This window comes from Chaetodon trifascialis, chromosome 20 (assembly GCF_039877785.1).
Source record: "Chaetodon trifascialis isolate fChaTrf1 chromosome 20, fChaTrf1.hap1, whole genome shotgun sequence".
NCBI classification, from domain to species: domain Eukaryota; kingdom Metazoa; phylum Chordata; class Actinopteri; order Chaetodontiformes; family Chaetodontidae; genus Chaetodon; species Chaetodon trifascialis.
In genome coordinates, this window is record NC_092075.1 from 13,133,698 (window position 1) to 13,152,645 (window position 18,948).

An 18,948-nucleotide genomic window follows, 5' to 3' on the forward strand; every position below is an offset into this window, starting at 1 on the left:
CAGCAAATGAGGCATATTCTTCATTTATCAAACCAGCGGCACGCGCAGCAGTGATTATTCCCAATTCACAGGAAACCGCAGTGATTCTAAGAAATCTCAAAGTTGATAAATTAGTTCCCAACTTGTTCTCATGAAAGATTTTTAATCTTTAAGCATAAAGGGTGGTTGCATCATGCACGCGCGTTCTTGAGTATTTCAGTCTTTAACTTCAGTCTTGAGGAAATTACTTACTTCTGTAAATTATAATGGACATTAGACACTGTGTGCTGACAAATCAAACTCGTCCTGATTCCTGTAAATGAGCAAAACAAAAAGCATTGCTTTGATTTATCTAAAGTACCTTTTTAAAGTTTAAACACATCGAGTTTGGCATTCCATTCGGTGTATTGTTAACGAGTATTTTAGCCAGTGCTTCAAAATCTGCTCTGTCACAATAACGGAAATAGGAAGGAAAAGGCCTGCATTACTTAAGAGGTGTTTAAGTCTGATGTGGATTGGACAAAATGATGAAAAGGACACTCGTTTTTGAAGTGGCTGAATCACATTCAGAAAGGCAGCTGCATAACCATGTCATTGAGTTGAATGGTAGCGAACAGGAGAAACCAGATATCGCTTTTCAAAGACACCAGATATTAACATCACACTAAAAGACACCAGAAACTTCAAGTTTTCTGTCCCAGATTTCAGGCTATGCTCCAGTCGTCAGAGATGTTCTTTCATGCAACCTTCTCTCAACTAATGTTTTATGTTTTGAGATGTTTTTTTAAATTTGCCTACACAAACCATTAACCAGTGGCTGCTGGTGGACAGCTACGCAAGGTTCCCACTTTTATTAACCTATCTCTCTTTTCATCCTTTCAGTCCCTCTTTTCTCTCTCTCGACTCGACCCTGCAGGCCTGCGACTGACAAAAAAAGAATCATACAGATCACATGCATCTCACACAGCCAGATCTGTTGACATATGTGGACAAACACAGTCCCTTGCATCTTTCTCCGCACCAGCGTACACACACTGACACACACACAAACACAAACGCAAACCCCTGAGCAGATCAAGGCTTATCCACCCACAGTGGTGGTAGCCCCGCAGGATGATGAAGGCTTGGATCCAAAGTACCAGCTTATATCTGCAGATCAATGGCTGACCTCCCAACCAGCTACAGCCAGACTGACCAACACTACACAGCTTAAAGCCCAGCCAAAGGCACTGCTCCAAGCTGCATGCTGAATATTATATCAGTCTAATGATTCTCCCCAGAAGCCCAGGCTCTGTCAGCTCGTCTGTTCGTTTTTTTTCTCTGTTACTCTCTCTAGGTCTTTGTCACTGTCTCTTTTTTTTTTTGTTGTTGTCACTGCCTCAAACTCTATATTTCTGCCTGTGTCTATGAAGGGAAGGATGCCTGTTCTGGGAATGAAAGCAAAACACATAAAAGCGCAATATTTTTGGAGGAGCAGAAGGTGAATTTTAACATTCTGTAACATAACTATCATTTCCAAAGCCGAGAAAATGCTTTGAAATGTATGAAACCAGGAACGATGCAGCCGCTTTTAGAGACAGCGCTGGGTTTCCTTCAGACATCAAGATGCCTTAAACCTCCTTGGCCAAAGGCATTGCTCTTGGTCATCCAAGCATGAACTGCATAAACTCTCAACATCTGACTGGCTTCAGAAAATACAGTTGAAGTCAAACACAGAGGTGATTACGTATGGCACAGGGAGAAATACATGTTTGAAAATGCAGATTTAAACTAAATAAATACATGAGATCATTGCAATTATTATTACTACTAACTCTGTCAATAGAGATTAATGTTTTTTCTGCGTTTGTGTTTATCTGTCAGATGCATCTGTGATTAAAATGTTCAGAAGCATGGAAAAAGAAAAAGGGGGGTGTGGTATCGAACAAAAAACTTTAAAACTTTAAACCGCAGAGGCAGCGTCAGGAGTGCAGGCCGAACGGACTGTCTGCATGAGTGTGTTTTTTCAGTCATCCATCTCATGTGCCTCTAACACAGCAAACAAGCTTTGATTTTAATCAATAGAGGAGTCTCCACTGGCCATATTATGGCTTGTTTCACTTGCATGGAGCTGCAACCGTCTCACCGTTCTGGTCTCTTTTTTACCTGACTTACTGCATGTGCTTACTTAGATTTTTTTATTGGGTCGTGAGTGCTGCTAAAACATTTCTCGTGAACAGCAGTATTGTGGCTGAATGGAGCACTGCAGCTGCTCCTGCTGTGCTGCTGACATGATGCTTTTGCTCTATGGCTGGTGTAGACAATGGCCATAGAAAAAAGGGCTAATTGGTCCTGTGGTGTTGTAATAATCAGCAAAAATATGCAGCACTTTGGCATCCCTCATGCTCTATTTCAGGTTTAATGTCCCATTTCTGGCGAATTGCAACAAATAATGCAATCAATGATGCTACATAAATAATACATTAAATGCATAAAATGAAATTGTTATTTAATGTTCTTTCACTGGTCATTTTAAATGTGTGTGCGGCTCCCCCCAGTATGTGTGACTGACCTTATTTTCTGTCTTTTTTTTTAATGCAACATGGCTTATAGGCTTCATTTGATGCAACGCTTCATGTATCAGTGCCATCACAGCACAGTGAGTCACAGTCCGATGCATGCAGCCACACGCAGACGTGCAGATGTTAGCAGAACAAGCTGACTGGCGTGCGAGTGAGTCACATTAAGGCGAGCACAAATGAAATGCCAGAGCTGGAAGACCCATCTGCATTCTTTAAACCAGTTGTTTGGGAGTAGTTCAGGTTCCTGTCAGCTACGACAGGAACGGAGAATGTGGTGGAGAAGTCGGAGACGGTGTAGTTGACGTTGCTCCACTGTTGAGGATAAATGAATAGAGACGCATTGATGGCATCATCCAGATCAAAAGAAATGTATTTTTGTGTATTAAGTTTTCGTTTCTTTTTTCTTTTTTTTTTTAAAGCCAGTGACACCCTTCAAACAAGTTGGAAAACAGGTTCACTGGAAACAGGTGATAGTGTCACGAATGGGTATGAAAGGGCCATCAAAGTGAGGGCGAGACTTTAATGCCCTTTCCCATGACACACCTTTGTGAGGTGGGTTTCTCCTTAACGTCAGCAGCAAAAACCAAGATTTTAGAACAGAATGAACGCAGGAAACAAATAATTTCTCTCTGTATTATCTGATATAAGAGACAGCGATAGTCTAATTAAGTCCCCCTCTCCTTTCTGCAAGCTGTCCTGACAGGTTTTTTATGATAGATTTATCACCCTCACTTTTCTTCTAGCACCATCTTGAAGTTCACATTTGCGCTTTTGAGTGACATACCTCAACATTTATTGTCCAATTTGTCCAATACTGTGGCTCGTGACTGTGTTCAGCTTCGGCTGTACGTTATATTTCCCTAATTTACAATCAGTCAAACTATGATTGTACATACGACATCTTCTGAGTGTGTTAGCACTGCAGCTTGGTAACTGTGACCATGCTGGCATGCTGAAACACCGCTGTGCCTAATTACAGCCTCACAGAGCTGCTAACGTGGCTGCAGCTTCTTAGTCTTGTTCTGTCATTATGTGTAGAAGTTTGCATTAGTATGGTAATTGTGTTTCATGTTATTCGCCTTTAAAAGACATTTCCTGACTATTTTGAGAGCTCAAGAGAAAATAAGGCACAGAGGCAACAGGCTTGCACAGATAACACCCGGCCAAATGCACAGATTCATACTAATTTAGAGACATGGCTTCTTCGGAGTCTTTTCAGCCAAAGCAAGGTGGCAATTGCAGTTTAAATGGCAAAGTGGTTTTAATGTCATCTAGGACTGCACTTGCCTTGAAATGACTGAAAAGTTCAACAAACACTCAAAAGCTCCCTTCCTTGGCTTCCACGGAGATGAAGTTTTACATGGGGTAAGTCATTACTCAAACACATTTTGTCACCGCAGGGCAACAATGAATGTTTTTACTTTGAGTGAACCGGTAGCAAAGTCACGCTGGTTGCATCCCTTGGTTTTTGTCTCCTACACCTTCTATCCCTCTCCTTGTTGACTCGTTGTTTATTGTTTGTTTGACTGTGTTTCAATCTTTGTGCATTTCTCTAACCCCTCTGTGGGTGAAGCAATTTCTTATATAGCCGGGTTGAGTTAGTGCATTTCGCCTGTGTCTGTGGCTGACTTTCAGTTTCTAAAACAGGCTCCCGATGTATGACAACCACAGCATTTCATCATCTCTCTCTCCCTTTATTTCTTTGCCTCAAGTCCACATTAAAATATGCATGACTTTGAGTTTGTGTTACAGCTGTCAAGTCCGTGGGATCAAACTAATCAGAGTAAATCCTTATGAGAAACATGAAGGATAAACAACTGATTAAAAGGCCAAGCTTGTGATTGTCTGGCAGCGGGAGAGAGACACCGAGCCACAGTTAGCCAGCAGAGCTTATTCTGCCAGGACTGTTTTGCTACCTAATCCCACCCTGTTTGTCAACCCCTCCAGTCCTACATATATCACCTTCAACTCAGATTGCAGGAGCTGGAGTTAACAGTGTTGCAGAAGTTGGAGTAGAAATGTTGCCTCGAGATGTTAACAGCCGTGTGATAAGTAAAGGAACCGCAGCAGCTGCAAACACATCCCTCAAGATAATCTCCTCTCGTTGGTGCTCCAACAGATTTCTGATCAAACGACATTTCCAGATTGTCCGGGTCAAGGTTTAAGATGTCAGCGTTGATGTGTGATCGTGAGCTGGGTAGCACACTCAGAACATAATGGTTGTAATGGCAGTCAAGACAATTAAGCTTATTTCTAGAGGCCAAAGTCAAGCATTTACCACCCTGATAGTGATGTGAAAGCAAATTTAAGAGTAACTCCTCATTATTTATGGAAGTCTTGGTATTTGAATGTAAGGCAAATTCGCTTTGTCCCGATTTATCAGTTGATTATCACTGAAAGGTCAGAAACAAACAAAGATATCAAATAACACACAGAAGGGAGCGTCACCCGACTTCCAGGTTCACCTCAGTCTCCACTTTGGTTTGGTTTTCAATGAACTGTTGCTATGAGAAACTACATTTCCTGCTGAGCTTAAACATGCCTCTCTGTGCATATCTTAAGTTACATGGGTGTCTACTGTAATGGACTGCAAAATCTGAGCACCTCATTATTTTCAAGATGACAATGAATTCGAATTAAAGGACGACAGCTTCCATGAGTTTTAGCCATATGTATGCAATTCAAACCCCAAGCTGCAGTTGAAGCAGCAAAATAATTGTAATTTTAACTTAAATGACAAGGAGCTCCAATCGTTCTAATCATGTGCCAGCGTGTCCAATTATCTAATGGTGCCACAGACCGCATTTTGGCTTCCAAAAGTAGAGACTTCATGAAAACTGCGCGAATCTCACAACTAATACGAAAGAAGATCTCTGGGAAATTTTTGATATTTTATTCTGGGTACTGTATAGCTGGAATCAAGTGAAAAAGAGTTATTCAGCCTCGCTTCTCGCATCTGAGAAACACCATCTTTTTCTCGGCTGATTCAAAATGCAGCAGATTAATGAGACCTAAAAGCCAGCGAACCTAACCTCCAAATCCAACATTCTTCAACAAGCTCCCACCTGAATCTGAACAGTGCAATTCATTATTATTATTCATTCATTATCTGCTTCAAGCACAGATTTCATGTCTTTTTTACGCAGGTAGTAGTCAGTAGAGAATACTCAACACTGGGATGTGCAGATCAAGTTTTGTTGGCCCTGATGCCTTTAATGTCAGAATCTGAGTCTGCTCTCATACGTATATTTCCTTAAATGATTAAATATGTACCCAACACATTGAAACAGCTGCACTTCATCTCACACACCTTGTTTTTCATGAGCTTCATCCAAATCCACAAGAAGGGCGACAGACTGATGGAACTACAAAAACACTCAACACACAATGACTGTGCAGTCGTGTCAGAGTGGATATAACCCATCCTCATGCCGTTTCAACGAAGCTGCTGCTAAACCCCTGACTCCTAACCCTGAACGTGACCCTAGAGCAGAGCTGCAATACGAGCAGGCTGAGGTGGACAAAACACAGCAGAGTAAAATATAGAAAAGATCAGATTTTGAACAGCTTTATCTTTATCTTTAAAGCGGATTTTTAAAGTCAGGACTGAAGATACAAGTGACTGATTTCACTTTCAATCAGAGCCCCTCCAAATCATTCCTTTTACTATGTAATTGCAGTAATTAGACGGGCCATGTCTTCATTAGTAAATAACACGAATAAAGCAAACCTGTCTCTTCAAGATTACATTTATATACCACCAATTTACAACAGCAAATACTTTCAGTCAGAAACGTAATGAAGAAACGTGTTAATTAACATAGCTGCGAAATGTTGATGCCTCCTGAACATATCATCAGCAGATACCATTTGTTTTTCCGGGCAGCTAAAATGTCTTATGGTGGAAATTGGTTTGAAGAGTTTAGATGACTCACTTTGTCTAAATTTGTAATTTGCATGAACTGCTTTGCCGTTGGACAGCTCCATGAAGTGAGGATATGGAGAGACATGAACACTTGTGGATGCCAAATATAATGTTTTCTTACACAAGTGAGATTATTCTAAGTGGAGAAAATAAACTGTGATGAGACATTTTGCCAGAACAGTTCAACCCCATGCCAGTAAAGTATGTCTGTGGGCTGTCTGTTTGTTTTACCACATATAGATATTAATGATGTCAGAATCTCCACAGTATTACAGTCACTTATATGAATATATGAAAGGGGCATCCTTGAAAGGCTCACTTGTTCACAAGCAAGGATGGAGAGAGGTTCACCACTTTGTGAACACATGATTGTATCAAGGCTATTACTACATGGGGCTCAGGAACGCTTCGTAAAACCATCCACTCTTCCTGTGCAAATGATTGCATTCTGTATTTATTTACATTTTACACAGCGTCCCAATGTTTTCAGAATCAGGGTTACAATAAGAAGTAATAATTATAGTATTACCTGTAAGATGCGTATCAAAGAAGCAATACAAGAGCCACAGATATGAATACACTGACACACAATGACAGATGGGAATCTAATTCTGTGTGAAATTCAGCTTTAATTCACGATGTATCACATTATTACAAGAGGATCTGTATGTATGTCAGATTGTGGACTGTGTATCTTTATACAAGCTGAAACATCTGAGAGGGATAGATATGGCGTACTGTACGCATTTCCTTACTCAAAGCACATACTTCAGTAATCCTAACATTAGACCACTCTCTTGGGAAGACCGCACTCCAGCCCCCTTCATTCTCTGTGCTGCCCTTATGAAAAGCCCGGAAGACTTTTACAAGTTCAAAGCACTGAGAGAGTAAAACCGAAGCGACCTCTAACCCTGTCAATACTCAAAAGTCTTGGAGGCATGTGTCACTCTGAATGGTATGGCATATCGTACGACCCTCTGCCAAGCTGTGGGATAACAAAAATCCCTCGGGAATTTGCAGCCTTTCCAAAGCAGATGGACAGAGCAAGAGCAGAGGGGAAAAAAATGAAGACACGCAGCAGGGAAGTGGCAGAGCGATACATTCTGGGCTTTCCATGTCCAATAAATTCATCAGTTTCGACACAAACTCAAGAGGAGAAAAGTGATGGAAAATCATTATGGTAGAAAATACAAGGATTCAAATTACTTGCTGTGGGCAACTGGTGATTGCTTTGTGGTGGCAGGGCCCAATAGAGAGTAGGATCTAAATAGTGAACAGTCTCCCAAGGCTGCAAATCACTAATTACTTATTAATGAGTAGATGAGCAAAGTCTGTGCTTTCACAGTAAACACTGGAGAGCAGGCCAACTGAGCGGGGGGAAAGGGGGAGCTGAGTAAAGAGGGGCAGCAGAGGGTGAGCACACTGTGAACTGCACATTGAGACAGAATTGACTTAATTTAAGGCAAGAGTTCTTCATTTGAATCTAAAAACAAAGGAGATTTTGCAGTTGGTTCAGTGCAAAGAGGAGGAACATGTCAAGCTCAGGGAAAGCAAGAGTATGACGGAAAAGGAGAGCATGAGTACAGAGAGGGAAAGGTTAAACAACACGCGGAGGGGAGAGAAACCAAGACGGAGCGGCAGATAAAATACAGGAAAAGTACAGATAAGTACGGAAATGGAAAAGGAAAAGAGACATACCTATCTTGGCTGACCTTTACTGAGAACTGAATCACAGAGGAGTGCAGTCAAGATAAGGCTAATACACTGAGGAGAACATCTTTATTCCAACCTTTTCTCCTGCTGATATTTCAGCAAACAATGACCAGTAACAAACAACACAGTCACACGACCTGTACGCCTGAAATGTGTTCAGGATCACAGTCAGCTGACATGAAGCAGCCGCGTCCTGTCTGCCTGACATCTGAGCAGCTGCAGACCGGCCTCAGCTAAATCCACCTCTTTATTCAGACCCCAGCATTGAACCTGCTGCTTTCACCTGATGAAACTCTGCACTCATCCTGACTTGCTTGGGCTGCATGAAGAACCTCATGCTTATACCTTCATACTCTCAGATATTAGAAATTCATTTGCATTCATCAGCAAACCACTGCCCCTGGGGGGATCTGTGGAAATATGTTGGATTGTTTAGTCAAAATTACAATACAGCTGGGGCAATTTATCTTTTGAAAAGCCTGTTAATTTGTTCAGGAGGAAATGGTGTTTTCATTTGCATGGTGAATAAGGAGTAGCTAGAGAACCCTTTTCCAACCTGTTACACCAGTCTCTCCATGGCTAATGAGGCAGAGAGGAGGGAATTACTGATTCCACCGGGAGCCCTTAGCATGACAAACACACCGTGACTTAACAGTTAGCACAGAGCACGTCCATGCATGTATGTGCGCGAGAGTCCTGCGTGAGTGTTTGTGTGCATACTCATGACTCTGTGCGTGCACAATTGTGAGGCAAGGATTAAAAGCCCGCAATTACATTTTAAAAACATACATTTGGTTAGTTTAGATTAGATCAGATAGAGTTAATGACACATTAGTGCAGAGAGAAAAAATGGAGATTTTGCTGTGCAAGCAAAAAAAGTTGCAAGGCATCAGTATTATATGAGCTATCATCCATGTTCTGCTACATGAGGAACCTAAATTAGTCCTTGAAATTATAACCCACACTTATAGTAGAGATGAGGAAGTAATGTAATGTCAGGCATAATTTGATGATGTTGTATGCTAACGATTCCCAAGGCTAATAAGGTCCAGAGTAAGTCAAAGAATATAAAATCTTAACATGCATATGATGATTTTAAAGGCCTAAAAAGATAGAAAATAAGCCAAACTTTAAAATGAACAGTTGTCTTATAATAGGCTGCTGGGTTCAGGGGCCACAACCGACTAATTGAGGAAAGCTATTCTTTAGTCTTTTCATTTGGAAAACTGCTTTAGCTGCTTTACTGTTACCAAAAAAGAGTCTATGTACACTAGCCTTGCTCTGGTTTGTGTATACAATTACTGCTTACATTCAGATCACTGTGACCCCTCTGCACGGGACTTGTGTAAACCTGCCATGACGCCACCCATTGCTTTGTGGACTGCGGTTTTCAAGCAACAAGTTTGCCATTATAGCTGTCACAATCTTGGTTTTTTTTTAGCCAGAAGTGACCATATTTGGATGAAAGGGTGGTGCTGGGGAGGATACATTACTACACCTCTATCTTGATTGGATCTGACAGACAACCTGAGGGCAAGCCATGGTAGCGACTTGTCAATCACAAGTTGGCCTCGCACTGAAGAATACCCTGCATTATATCGTCTATTTTACTCTAAATGAGACCATGATTTATAAAATGAACATCATGCTGTATTTAAGAGGTCTTAAAACTTGTGATTGAGATCATAAGCTTATTAGGAAATTGTTTGGTGAGGAAATAAATCAAGTAAGAATTAGGGTTTTCTCATAATCCTACATACAAACTTCTTTTGCAACCAGCCCCCTGCTGGCCATTAGAAAGAATGCGTGTTTAAGGCACAGCCCCATCCACTACTAATACCATCTAGAAATGAAACACCAAGATATCAAACTGTCTTATATGTGACACAAAAGATGGATGGAGGATCCAGCTTAATTTAATGATACATGTGCATGTGAACTCGCTCTCAACCAAGCACACAAAGCAGACTAATGGATTATGACATACATTGATGCGTCCTGATTTTGAATTAGGAAGAACAGTAGCCTTTGGAGATATGTTTTACATAATCAGTCAAATGAAATCTCTTCTTTTCTCTTACTGTATTGTCACACAACAGCAGCAGCTGCTTCGCCTTGCCATTGGGGAAGAGCAAAGAAGTGCAATTCACAGCAAAATCATGGCTGAATGGGATTCTTGAGAAACGCCTTCTCTCTCTTTAGTTTTGCTGAGAGCATTGGAGAATAGTGTGTAATGAACTTGAAAAATTCAAGGTGCTCTGTCCAGGCTAATGCAAGTAATCCTCCGCCAGTGAATCAGTTTGTAAACAATACATTAAGAGGATTACATGCCATGTTAGTTTTCCAAAGTCCGGAGGAGTTTTACAGTCCTATCAAAAAGTGCAGAAGAGAGTAAAAGCAGTAGAAAAAATCAGCTGATTCCATCTGACAGCAGCACATGTAAGGATAAAGGCTGTCCAGAGAGATTCCCAGTATTCTTTTGTCACAAGTTACAACAGAGTATGGTGTAGGAGAAGGGGAGGTGGATAAAGGGAGTGTGGGGGGGGGTTACTTCAGAGAACATAAATAGTTAATGATGCCTTTGCCGCTGGGAGAAACACAACAGACCGACTTGTAAAGTAAGCTGCCCATAAACGCACCCACACCAGTGCATAGGCAAACACTGGCCGACAGTATGCAAACACATTGAACGAAGCAGAGCCTTGGCGTTCGTCGTGCCAAGTCAAAACACCCATCGTGAACACACACACACACACACACACACACACACACACACACACACACACACACACACACACACACACACACACACACACACTCCAGTGATCAGAGCTTGAATTGCACCACCATCATGGGGATAGCAAGTGCTTAAAAGGTATTTTAAAGTAACGCTTTTTTATTCTCGGGAAATCCAACAACTGAGAGAAAAAGGTATTGAACGGCTCCGCAGGTTATACCCTGCAGGATAAATGAAACACGTAACAAAGCTGACGTAAGATTAATCACCGCCGTTCGGATGTTCACTTACACAGTTTGGGAAGCTGGCAGTCAAGTACTGTAAAGTAGCCTGTGATTTTCAAACACTTTGAGGTTTAATCTTTTGCTTGCTAATGAGGTATTTTGGTTGAATTTTAAGTCCGCCCCATCCCAACGGAAAACATAAAAAAGATGAACTTCTGAACGATCGGGGTGCAATACTGGTGCAAAAAGGCACTAAAGGAAAAATACCGCCTTTAAAGTTCCCATTTACACACATGCTGACAAATGTGATAAACACACACTGTGAGCGCTAATACTTCATGGGAGTTCATCATCACTGGAGCGAGAGAAAAAGCAATGAGGCTTTTTGGCAGATTTCCTGCTCACCCAGGGTTGACAAATTGCCAAGGCTCTCTGTCACAGCTCCACTTTAAGGCTGCTAACTGTTTCATCTGCCATGATTTAGATCTCAGGCATAAAAGTCGCCCAGTGGAAATGCATATTCCGCACACCTTAATTTGCATCACACAACATGGAGCAATTACAGTCACTTTGAATGGTAATTTGTATAAGACAAAGCTCAATGAATCAATAACTACTTTGTTGTTGTTGTGTGGAATTACCTCAGATACAGATTTTACTCAGACAGGCAATTTTGAAGGTGAGTACATGAAAACAATCTTCATAAATAGCACAAAGGCGTAATTAAGGTGTTATCCCGTCAAAACAATCCCCTCCAGACTGTAAGCGATGCAGTTTGGAGGGTTTTAAGCACGACAATATCCCCCTAATTTCTCTCCAAAATGACTTGGAAGGTTACAATAAACATCAACAAACCTTGTTTGTAAAGGTTTTTATCCATTAAACATCTTAGAAAACATTTCCTCTATAGCAGCTGGTAGATCTCTTCTAAAGAAAAAACTTGCTAAAAAAAAAAAAAAACGATAAAATATATATAAAATATAATCGTTTAATGTTAGCAATATTCAAAACATATATATTCTGTAAATGTGGGCAGAAAAAGAGATACCATAAATGATAAATTAAACCTCTTCATCCTTTGCTTTCAGTTTTCAGCTTGTTACTCAAGTTAAACATCAATGAAGTCACTCATGCTTCCACTTACAGAAAACTTTGAAACAAATTCCAAGAGGTTTTGAGTTGGCCCAAAACCAAGATTTGGTTTGAGCAAAGGTCTTTGTTTGTCCTTGAAATAATGTTATTTCACAGCAAGTGTCTGGCAGCTAAAATTAACATTTACTCTGCAAAATGCAAAGTGGGAAAGGAGAGTGCCTGTGTCGTTTTACACAATAAAGCCATGTAATTGAGTGCATGAGGCCACTCTTGGTTACTGCTGCCTTGTTTGCATTTCTTCTCATTTACGATGTTGTGTTTTTCTGATTAGTGCACAAATGACCTAAATAGACAAGCTAAATATAACCTGATGCTGGGCAGTAGACGATCAGTGTCATGGCAACGTTGTCTGTGGACTGGAGCATGGTGTGGCAAATCAAAATCTTATCATACACACATTTTCTAATCTCTAATTCCAGAAAGTAATCCCTGATTTTGCCAACTGCAGATTATTTTGATGAAACAAGCCACTATAAGTAATGTTTCCAATAAACATAATGATTGGGCTAAAACTGTGTTTCCTACAAACAATGATCTCTAGAACAAGAAGACAGATTTGACAAGTTTGCCGCTACATAGAGTACAGTAGTTTGGAAACAAGGAGGCATTGTACTAGATTAGTTATATTTTGCATGATTCCCTTCAGTATATGACTTTCTTGAGAGATTTCTTCCTGGTGTATGTCACAGTGACTAAAATGAGACACTAAGTGACAGATGGGTACAATCGAAATGTTGTCATGCATTGCGAGATTTGCGATTATAGAGCATTCTCATAGGTTTGATCTATCGCTGCTGCTTCCTCTTAAAGTCTACCCAAGCCTTCTTTATGACTGCTTGCGCGTCCATTGATTTCTATTTAAATGAGTTTGGAAAATGACGGAGCATTCGCAGAGCGGTGGAGAAAACTGAGGCTGACTCACCTGAGGGTGAAAATCTGCACTGACGAAAGCGTGGACAGAGCCAGAAAAGTTGAGACTGTTTCCCTCTGCCGGATGGGTTTGGAGGGCACCATCACCACAAAGTTATTGTCCAGTTTCAGCTCCGACAGCGGCTGAAAAAGCCTGACACTCCCAATGCGCTGCATAGGTGTATGCCCTGCAAAATAACCCATCGGCCTCTGCTGCTCTGTGCGGACGGTGCTGCCCTTTCTTGAATCCTCTGAGCTGCAGTCTCCACTGTCCGTGGTTTGAACCATGTAGTAGAGCTCCACAGGAGTGCCCTGGGCCTGCTCAGAGACCCTCTGCCTGCCCGGCCTGACAGTGGGAGGGCTGAACCAGCTGGCCAGGGGCTCCAGCTCGGCAACACATATCCCCAGTTCGCCTTTTAGCCTGCATGTCCCACGCACCTCTTGAGTCTCATGGAAGGCAAACATCCTGACGCAGGGCAGCTTGTGGATGGCGCTGTAATCATCCCAGTCCCTCCCTGCAATGTAGAACAACACTTGCACCTTTGGCCAGCTGGGGTGAATCCTCTCGCTGATAATGTAGGTGTGCACCTTCCAGTTGAATGTGAAGAGAGGCGACGATGATGCTGATGATGTTGGCACTGATGATGAAGCGAAAGAGGGTGCGTTAAATGGTCCCGGCAGGGTCTGCAGCAGCTCCAGAGGGACAGGCTGCTGGACAGACAGGGGCCCATAGCTAGCATTGACAAAGGGCATCTGCCGGGCCTGGTGGACGAAGAAGGACTCTGTGCGAGCCTGCAGGCTGGAGTTCCTCATTAAGTCCTGATTGGCCTCCTGTAGGAAGAACGCAGACTCAGCGTTGAGGATCCGGTAGCTGACAGGCAGATAGATCGGTGTGGGGCCGTACCTCTGCAGGCCTTCCAGGATCACCTTGCTGTCCACCACTGAAACAGAGAGAGAAAAAGACAAAGAAGGTGATGTTATCTAACAGTTAACCTTTGTTTCAGCAAGTGAGGTAAAAACACCTGGAACAACTCCAGACACTTCTGGTCATACATCATGGTATTTACAGCTGTGTGGGTAAGATTTATTGTCTAAACCCTATCAACGAAACCTGAGCCAGGTGAGAAATCAATGAGCAAAATGAGAAAAATTGGAGGAAATAACTCATGACATGGACGGAGGCGCTTCACATTTAACATAACATTTGCATGCATTGCCTTCAACCAGAGGCAATCATATCTACAGTGAGTTCGAGTGGTGAATGTTTAATGGTTTGTTGAAGACATTTCCATATGATATCACTTTCATGAGCCGCTGCTCTTATTTAAAAGAATTTGTTAGACTCAATTCAAAACACTTGTGCCTTTCTGACTTGCTTCTTTATCAGGCTTGTCCATGTTGCCCCGTGCTCTCGATTCTTTTCATTATGATGCACTAACTCAATCTGTTTTTCTTGCTTCTTCAATTTTTACTCTTTTTTTCTTCAGACTTGATCATCTGTATCCTTCCCTCTGTCATTTAATTCTCCTCTAATACTTCACTACTGTCAAGTATGGAAAGTTGGCATTTGATTCTTTAGCTCTGTCCCAATCTAAGCAGATTTATAGGATATAGCGCAGTCACACTACAAAGCTGAAAAAATAGCTTACTCAAAAAATCTAAAAAAATCAGTGTAAGTATGCTGCAAAAATATTTCAATCTATTGTTGATGTGCACTATTATCCAACAGTGCGACAAAGGGGGAGCTGTTAAGCACTGAAACACATTGTGGATGGTGGTGAAGAAGCTCAAGGAAGATCTTGACAAAATATCTCGCTTTGTCTCGGTGAAGTTTAATTGGCAGCGGCATTTCAACTCTGCAGTTTGATCGATGTCTGACGGGTGCGTGTAATATAAGTTTCCTGTGTAAAATGTTAACTCAGGCAAAAATGTATGGGAGCATTTTTCTTTAATTGATCAAATATGTCCTGATCTGAATCAGGGAATCTGAAAAACTGATTTACTCTGTATTTGAGATTCAAGTTTTTATACTTCTGCTTGGATGAAGACATTAGCACTGAGAAATTTGACACACACACACACACACACACACACACACACACACACACACACACACACACACACACACACACACACACACACACACACACACACACACAATTCAGACACCTGTACCCCCCAATGTAACACCCATATGATTTAATGTTATAATAAGTACAATGTTGCCATGGACTCGGAGTTAGCCAGTGGCTACAGATTGAGCCATGTGTTTCCAGATATATTTGTTATTATTATTTGTTACATATTTGTTTACATTCTGGCACATTGTCACAGTCAAAAGAATGCCGAATTAGCTATTTGCAGAGCCCGTTTGCAATGCACCCATGGATGAACAGACAACTATCACTGGATTATTTTACTCCTGAGGAAAACTTAAAAATGTGATTTTTCTTAAGCAAGTTCAGGTGCTGTAAGAAGTGTGTTTTTTCTTTAAGGGGAATTATGGACATTTATTCGTGATGATAACCTCAGAATGTGTAAATCAAATGGAATCTAGAAATATGTGTCTTGTGGCTGTTGGTTCAGATTTGACTGAGCTAAGACTCTGCAAAGGCTTTGATGCAGTTTGCTGAGGTACAGTATAAAGCTATTTAAATCTTCGAGTTTGGAACTGTTTCACCATAAATGCGTCACAACTTTCTGCATGCTGGTGTCTCTGCATTCACTTGGTGCACTACACTACCTTTGCCTCGTGTCTCTCCCTCCACACCTCCGCTTCAACTCCCCTGAGGAGACATGCCTTACGGCCTCACAAGGTATTGAAAAATTTATGTTTGATATTGGGAATTGAACTCAGGTATCATATTGGCACCTGTGCCCCAGCCCCTCTGACTGGTTTTGTTTTTCTACCACTGCACGCTCCCATCTTAAAACAAGCCAGCATGCCCATCCGACCTCACCAGACCCTGCGTGGCCCTAAAACCTGCTGACATCCCTCTGTGTCTCCATCCTGCAAATCCCCCCACCCCCGTTTCTCTTCGCCATCAAGCTCCAGATATTTGGACTGATGAAGTAGCCCATGAGAGCCCATTGATTTTCTGTCCCGATCCCTCTGTGCTGCTGGAGACGTGGCGTGGCAGTGATTTGTGAAAATCCGTGGCAGCAGAGCAATGGCCGGCTGGCCAGACGGATGGACCGAGCATCAGGCACAAGAGCAGCCCTTCAGAAAGGATCATATCAGCTCTGACACAGAGGTGGGATGAAACGAAGATGCGTTGAAGGTTTATCCCACATCCTCAAAACCCTGTTTCACCTGAATGTTTAGGATACAAATTTTAAATCTGGTCCTCAAATGACATTATTGAATCTGAAGTTCACTTGTTTTTTAGGAGACATCAAACATGACAAAAGCTTACTGTCCTTACCACTATATACATAAGGCTTATGTGCACGAATCAAGATGATCTTATATATCCATTTAATAAATCAGTACCTCTCATAAGCAGAGAGTCATGAAAGGGGATATTGTGCCTGATTCTGCACTATGCATAAGGCTATTTGCAGTAATAGATCAGACTATGTGCAGCTACTAGTGCTGAAACGATGTTTTCATTATCTACCTTTCATTTGTATGTCTTTGAGAGATGTCTTTTATCAAAAGGTGCTGTCTTTGGCTGTAACCCAGCCTAATGGAGGGCTTGATGAATCAATCAGAGAGTCGATAGCCAATCTTTCTTCATTTGCTACAACTTTTAAATCAAGGTACACTGGAACAGCTCGGCCTATTTTGGTATATCATGCCAGTCTGAATGTGGATTGGACCCTCAATGGCAATCAAAGATTTCTAAATTTTTAGAAATCCATTTTTTAATAGGTCCATTTTATTCCCATACACATATGAAAATGTTACAAAATAAGAACTCTGTATCACAGCTATGAAAATTGTGTTGCTTGCCTGAATGAAAAACAGCCAAATTTCCAGACCTCTCTTCTGTTTAATCATATGCATTAATAGCAAAAAGTCTGACACTGATATAGCTAACAAAGTCCTGAAAATAATAAAAGTGAGTCAGAAATCCAAATTAGTTTCGCTGTTTTGTAAGTAGTTGCTTTTTTGTTTGTATTCATGTTGTGCACCTTCTTCAAACTGTTAAACTGAATTTTTTCCACCACTGACTTGAGGATGTAAAGACCTCCACTGAGACACCTCACTGCGAGCGACTGCTGGTACACAGTTTCGACTGAGAGAATAATGTTTACTCTCAAAAATGACAAAACAGAGAGCAATGTCAAGAGGGGAGTAGGTGCTGGATCATGCTTACAGCACAGCGAGAGGATTTTCCTGTTTCCCTGTTTCTCTGGGGGATGTGACACACTGTCCTAGTTTCCATTTATCATGCCATAGATGAAACTAAATACCTCATTACAGCAGAAAAATGTTGTAATTTGTAACTTCAGATTTAGAATATGTCCCTTTCTATGACACCAATAGGTCGTTGTAAATAAAGAGGCAAAGCCGGTGTGATTTGCAGCCCTGACCTGCCCTTGGATTTTACGTCTGCAGCTACTGTACTTGTAAATCATGTCTGCAGGACTGTTTCTGCAAATGAAAAAGGGAATGATTTGTGCAGATAACTTAACCCGGGTGCTAAATCCTGGCTGTAAACTCTTGTGGAGGATTTCTGGGCACTGCCAGCCCCTCAGGACGCGGGCTGAGGAGTGTGATCACATATCAAACATGCAGCTGAACTGGACTGGCCTCATCATTAGACATATGTTCGATTCAGAATTTAATGTCTTGATGTTATATTCATGGAGCGTGAGCCAGGAGGCCTACAGGAGCATGGGACACTGAATTAAAATGCATTTTAAGTATTTTCCATGGAATTCCTATGACATGCAGCAACCAACTTCTAAAATAAACTCTCAAAATGGTATTAAAGCATTCATGTCCCCGAGACAGCCATGTGTGGCTTCATATCAAACCGTTTCGTATAATCACCTGTTCTCATCCCTGGCGACCTGAGTAGAACTTCACCCAAGAAATATAATCCCTTCATCTTGCCTCTCTCCTCCCCTTCTCATTCTATCTTTATCCTCCACCATGTGTGCATCTTGCAACCACTCCCTGTCAAACATATTAAGTTGGCCTGACTTCAGAAATACATTAATCAAACAGATTTTCTAATATGAAGTCTACAGGGACAGAGAGAATTGATCGAGGCAAGAGGTGGGAAGACGAATAGAAACGGGGGGGAAGTGGGAGGTGATGATGACGGCCGATTGCGTCCTTGTAAGGGCTCAGAAAGAGTCAAAGATTACAGCACAGCAAGAGATGATGTGCATGGCCCACATGGCTCCTTCATTGTTTGCTTCTGTTTAAAATTAGACTTGTTTTTCTTGGAAAGCCATCACCGACACGGCAGAACATTGCTGCTTTAGAAACACCTGTGCAAGAGTTCACCGCTTCCAACCTGCTGATGCAACTCTTGCTGTCTTTTCTATCACTGAAAAAACAAGTGGTCACTGACAAGGCTGGCGTGTGAAATCTAAATCTGGTTCATCTGCCTGTCTGTCCATCCATTATTCACCCCAAACAGTTGTGTTTGGGTCTATGACAGGCTCAAAGGAATAGTCTGCAAATATTCTATGCGCTTCTTATTGTCAAGAAATCCTTTGAAAAGACCTGCACTGGATTTATCCTTCTAACAAGAAAAGGACGGTGTGTCTTCTTCCTCTGTGACACAG

At 41.6% G+C, this 18,948-nt stretch overlaps 1 protein-coding gene across 1 annotated transcript in view; it reads right to left on the minus strand.

Annotated features, from left to right (window-relative positions):
• Window positions 1–18,948, minus strand: part of LOC139349079 (transmembrane protein 132C) — a 152,340-nt gene that overhangs the window by 93,689 nt on the left and 39,703 nt on the right. Inside the window, exon 3 of the mRNA XM_070989566.1 lies at window positions 13,214–14,141. Within this exon, the coding sequence (XP_070845667.1) occupies window positions 13,214–14,141 (928 nt within the window). The remainder of the gene's footprint in view (window positions 1–13,213; window positions 14,142–18,948) is intronic.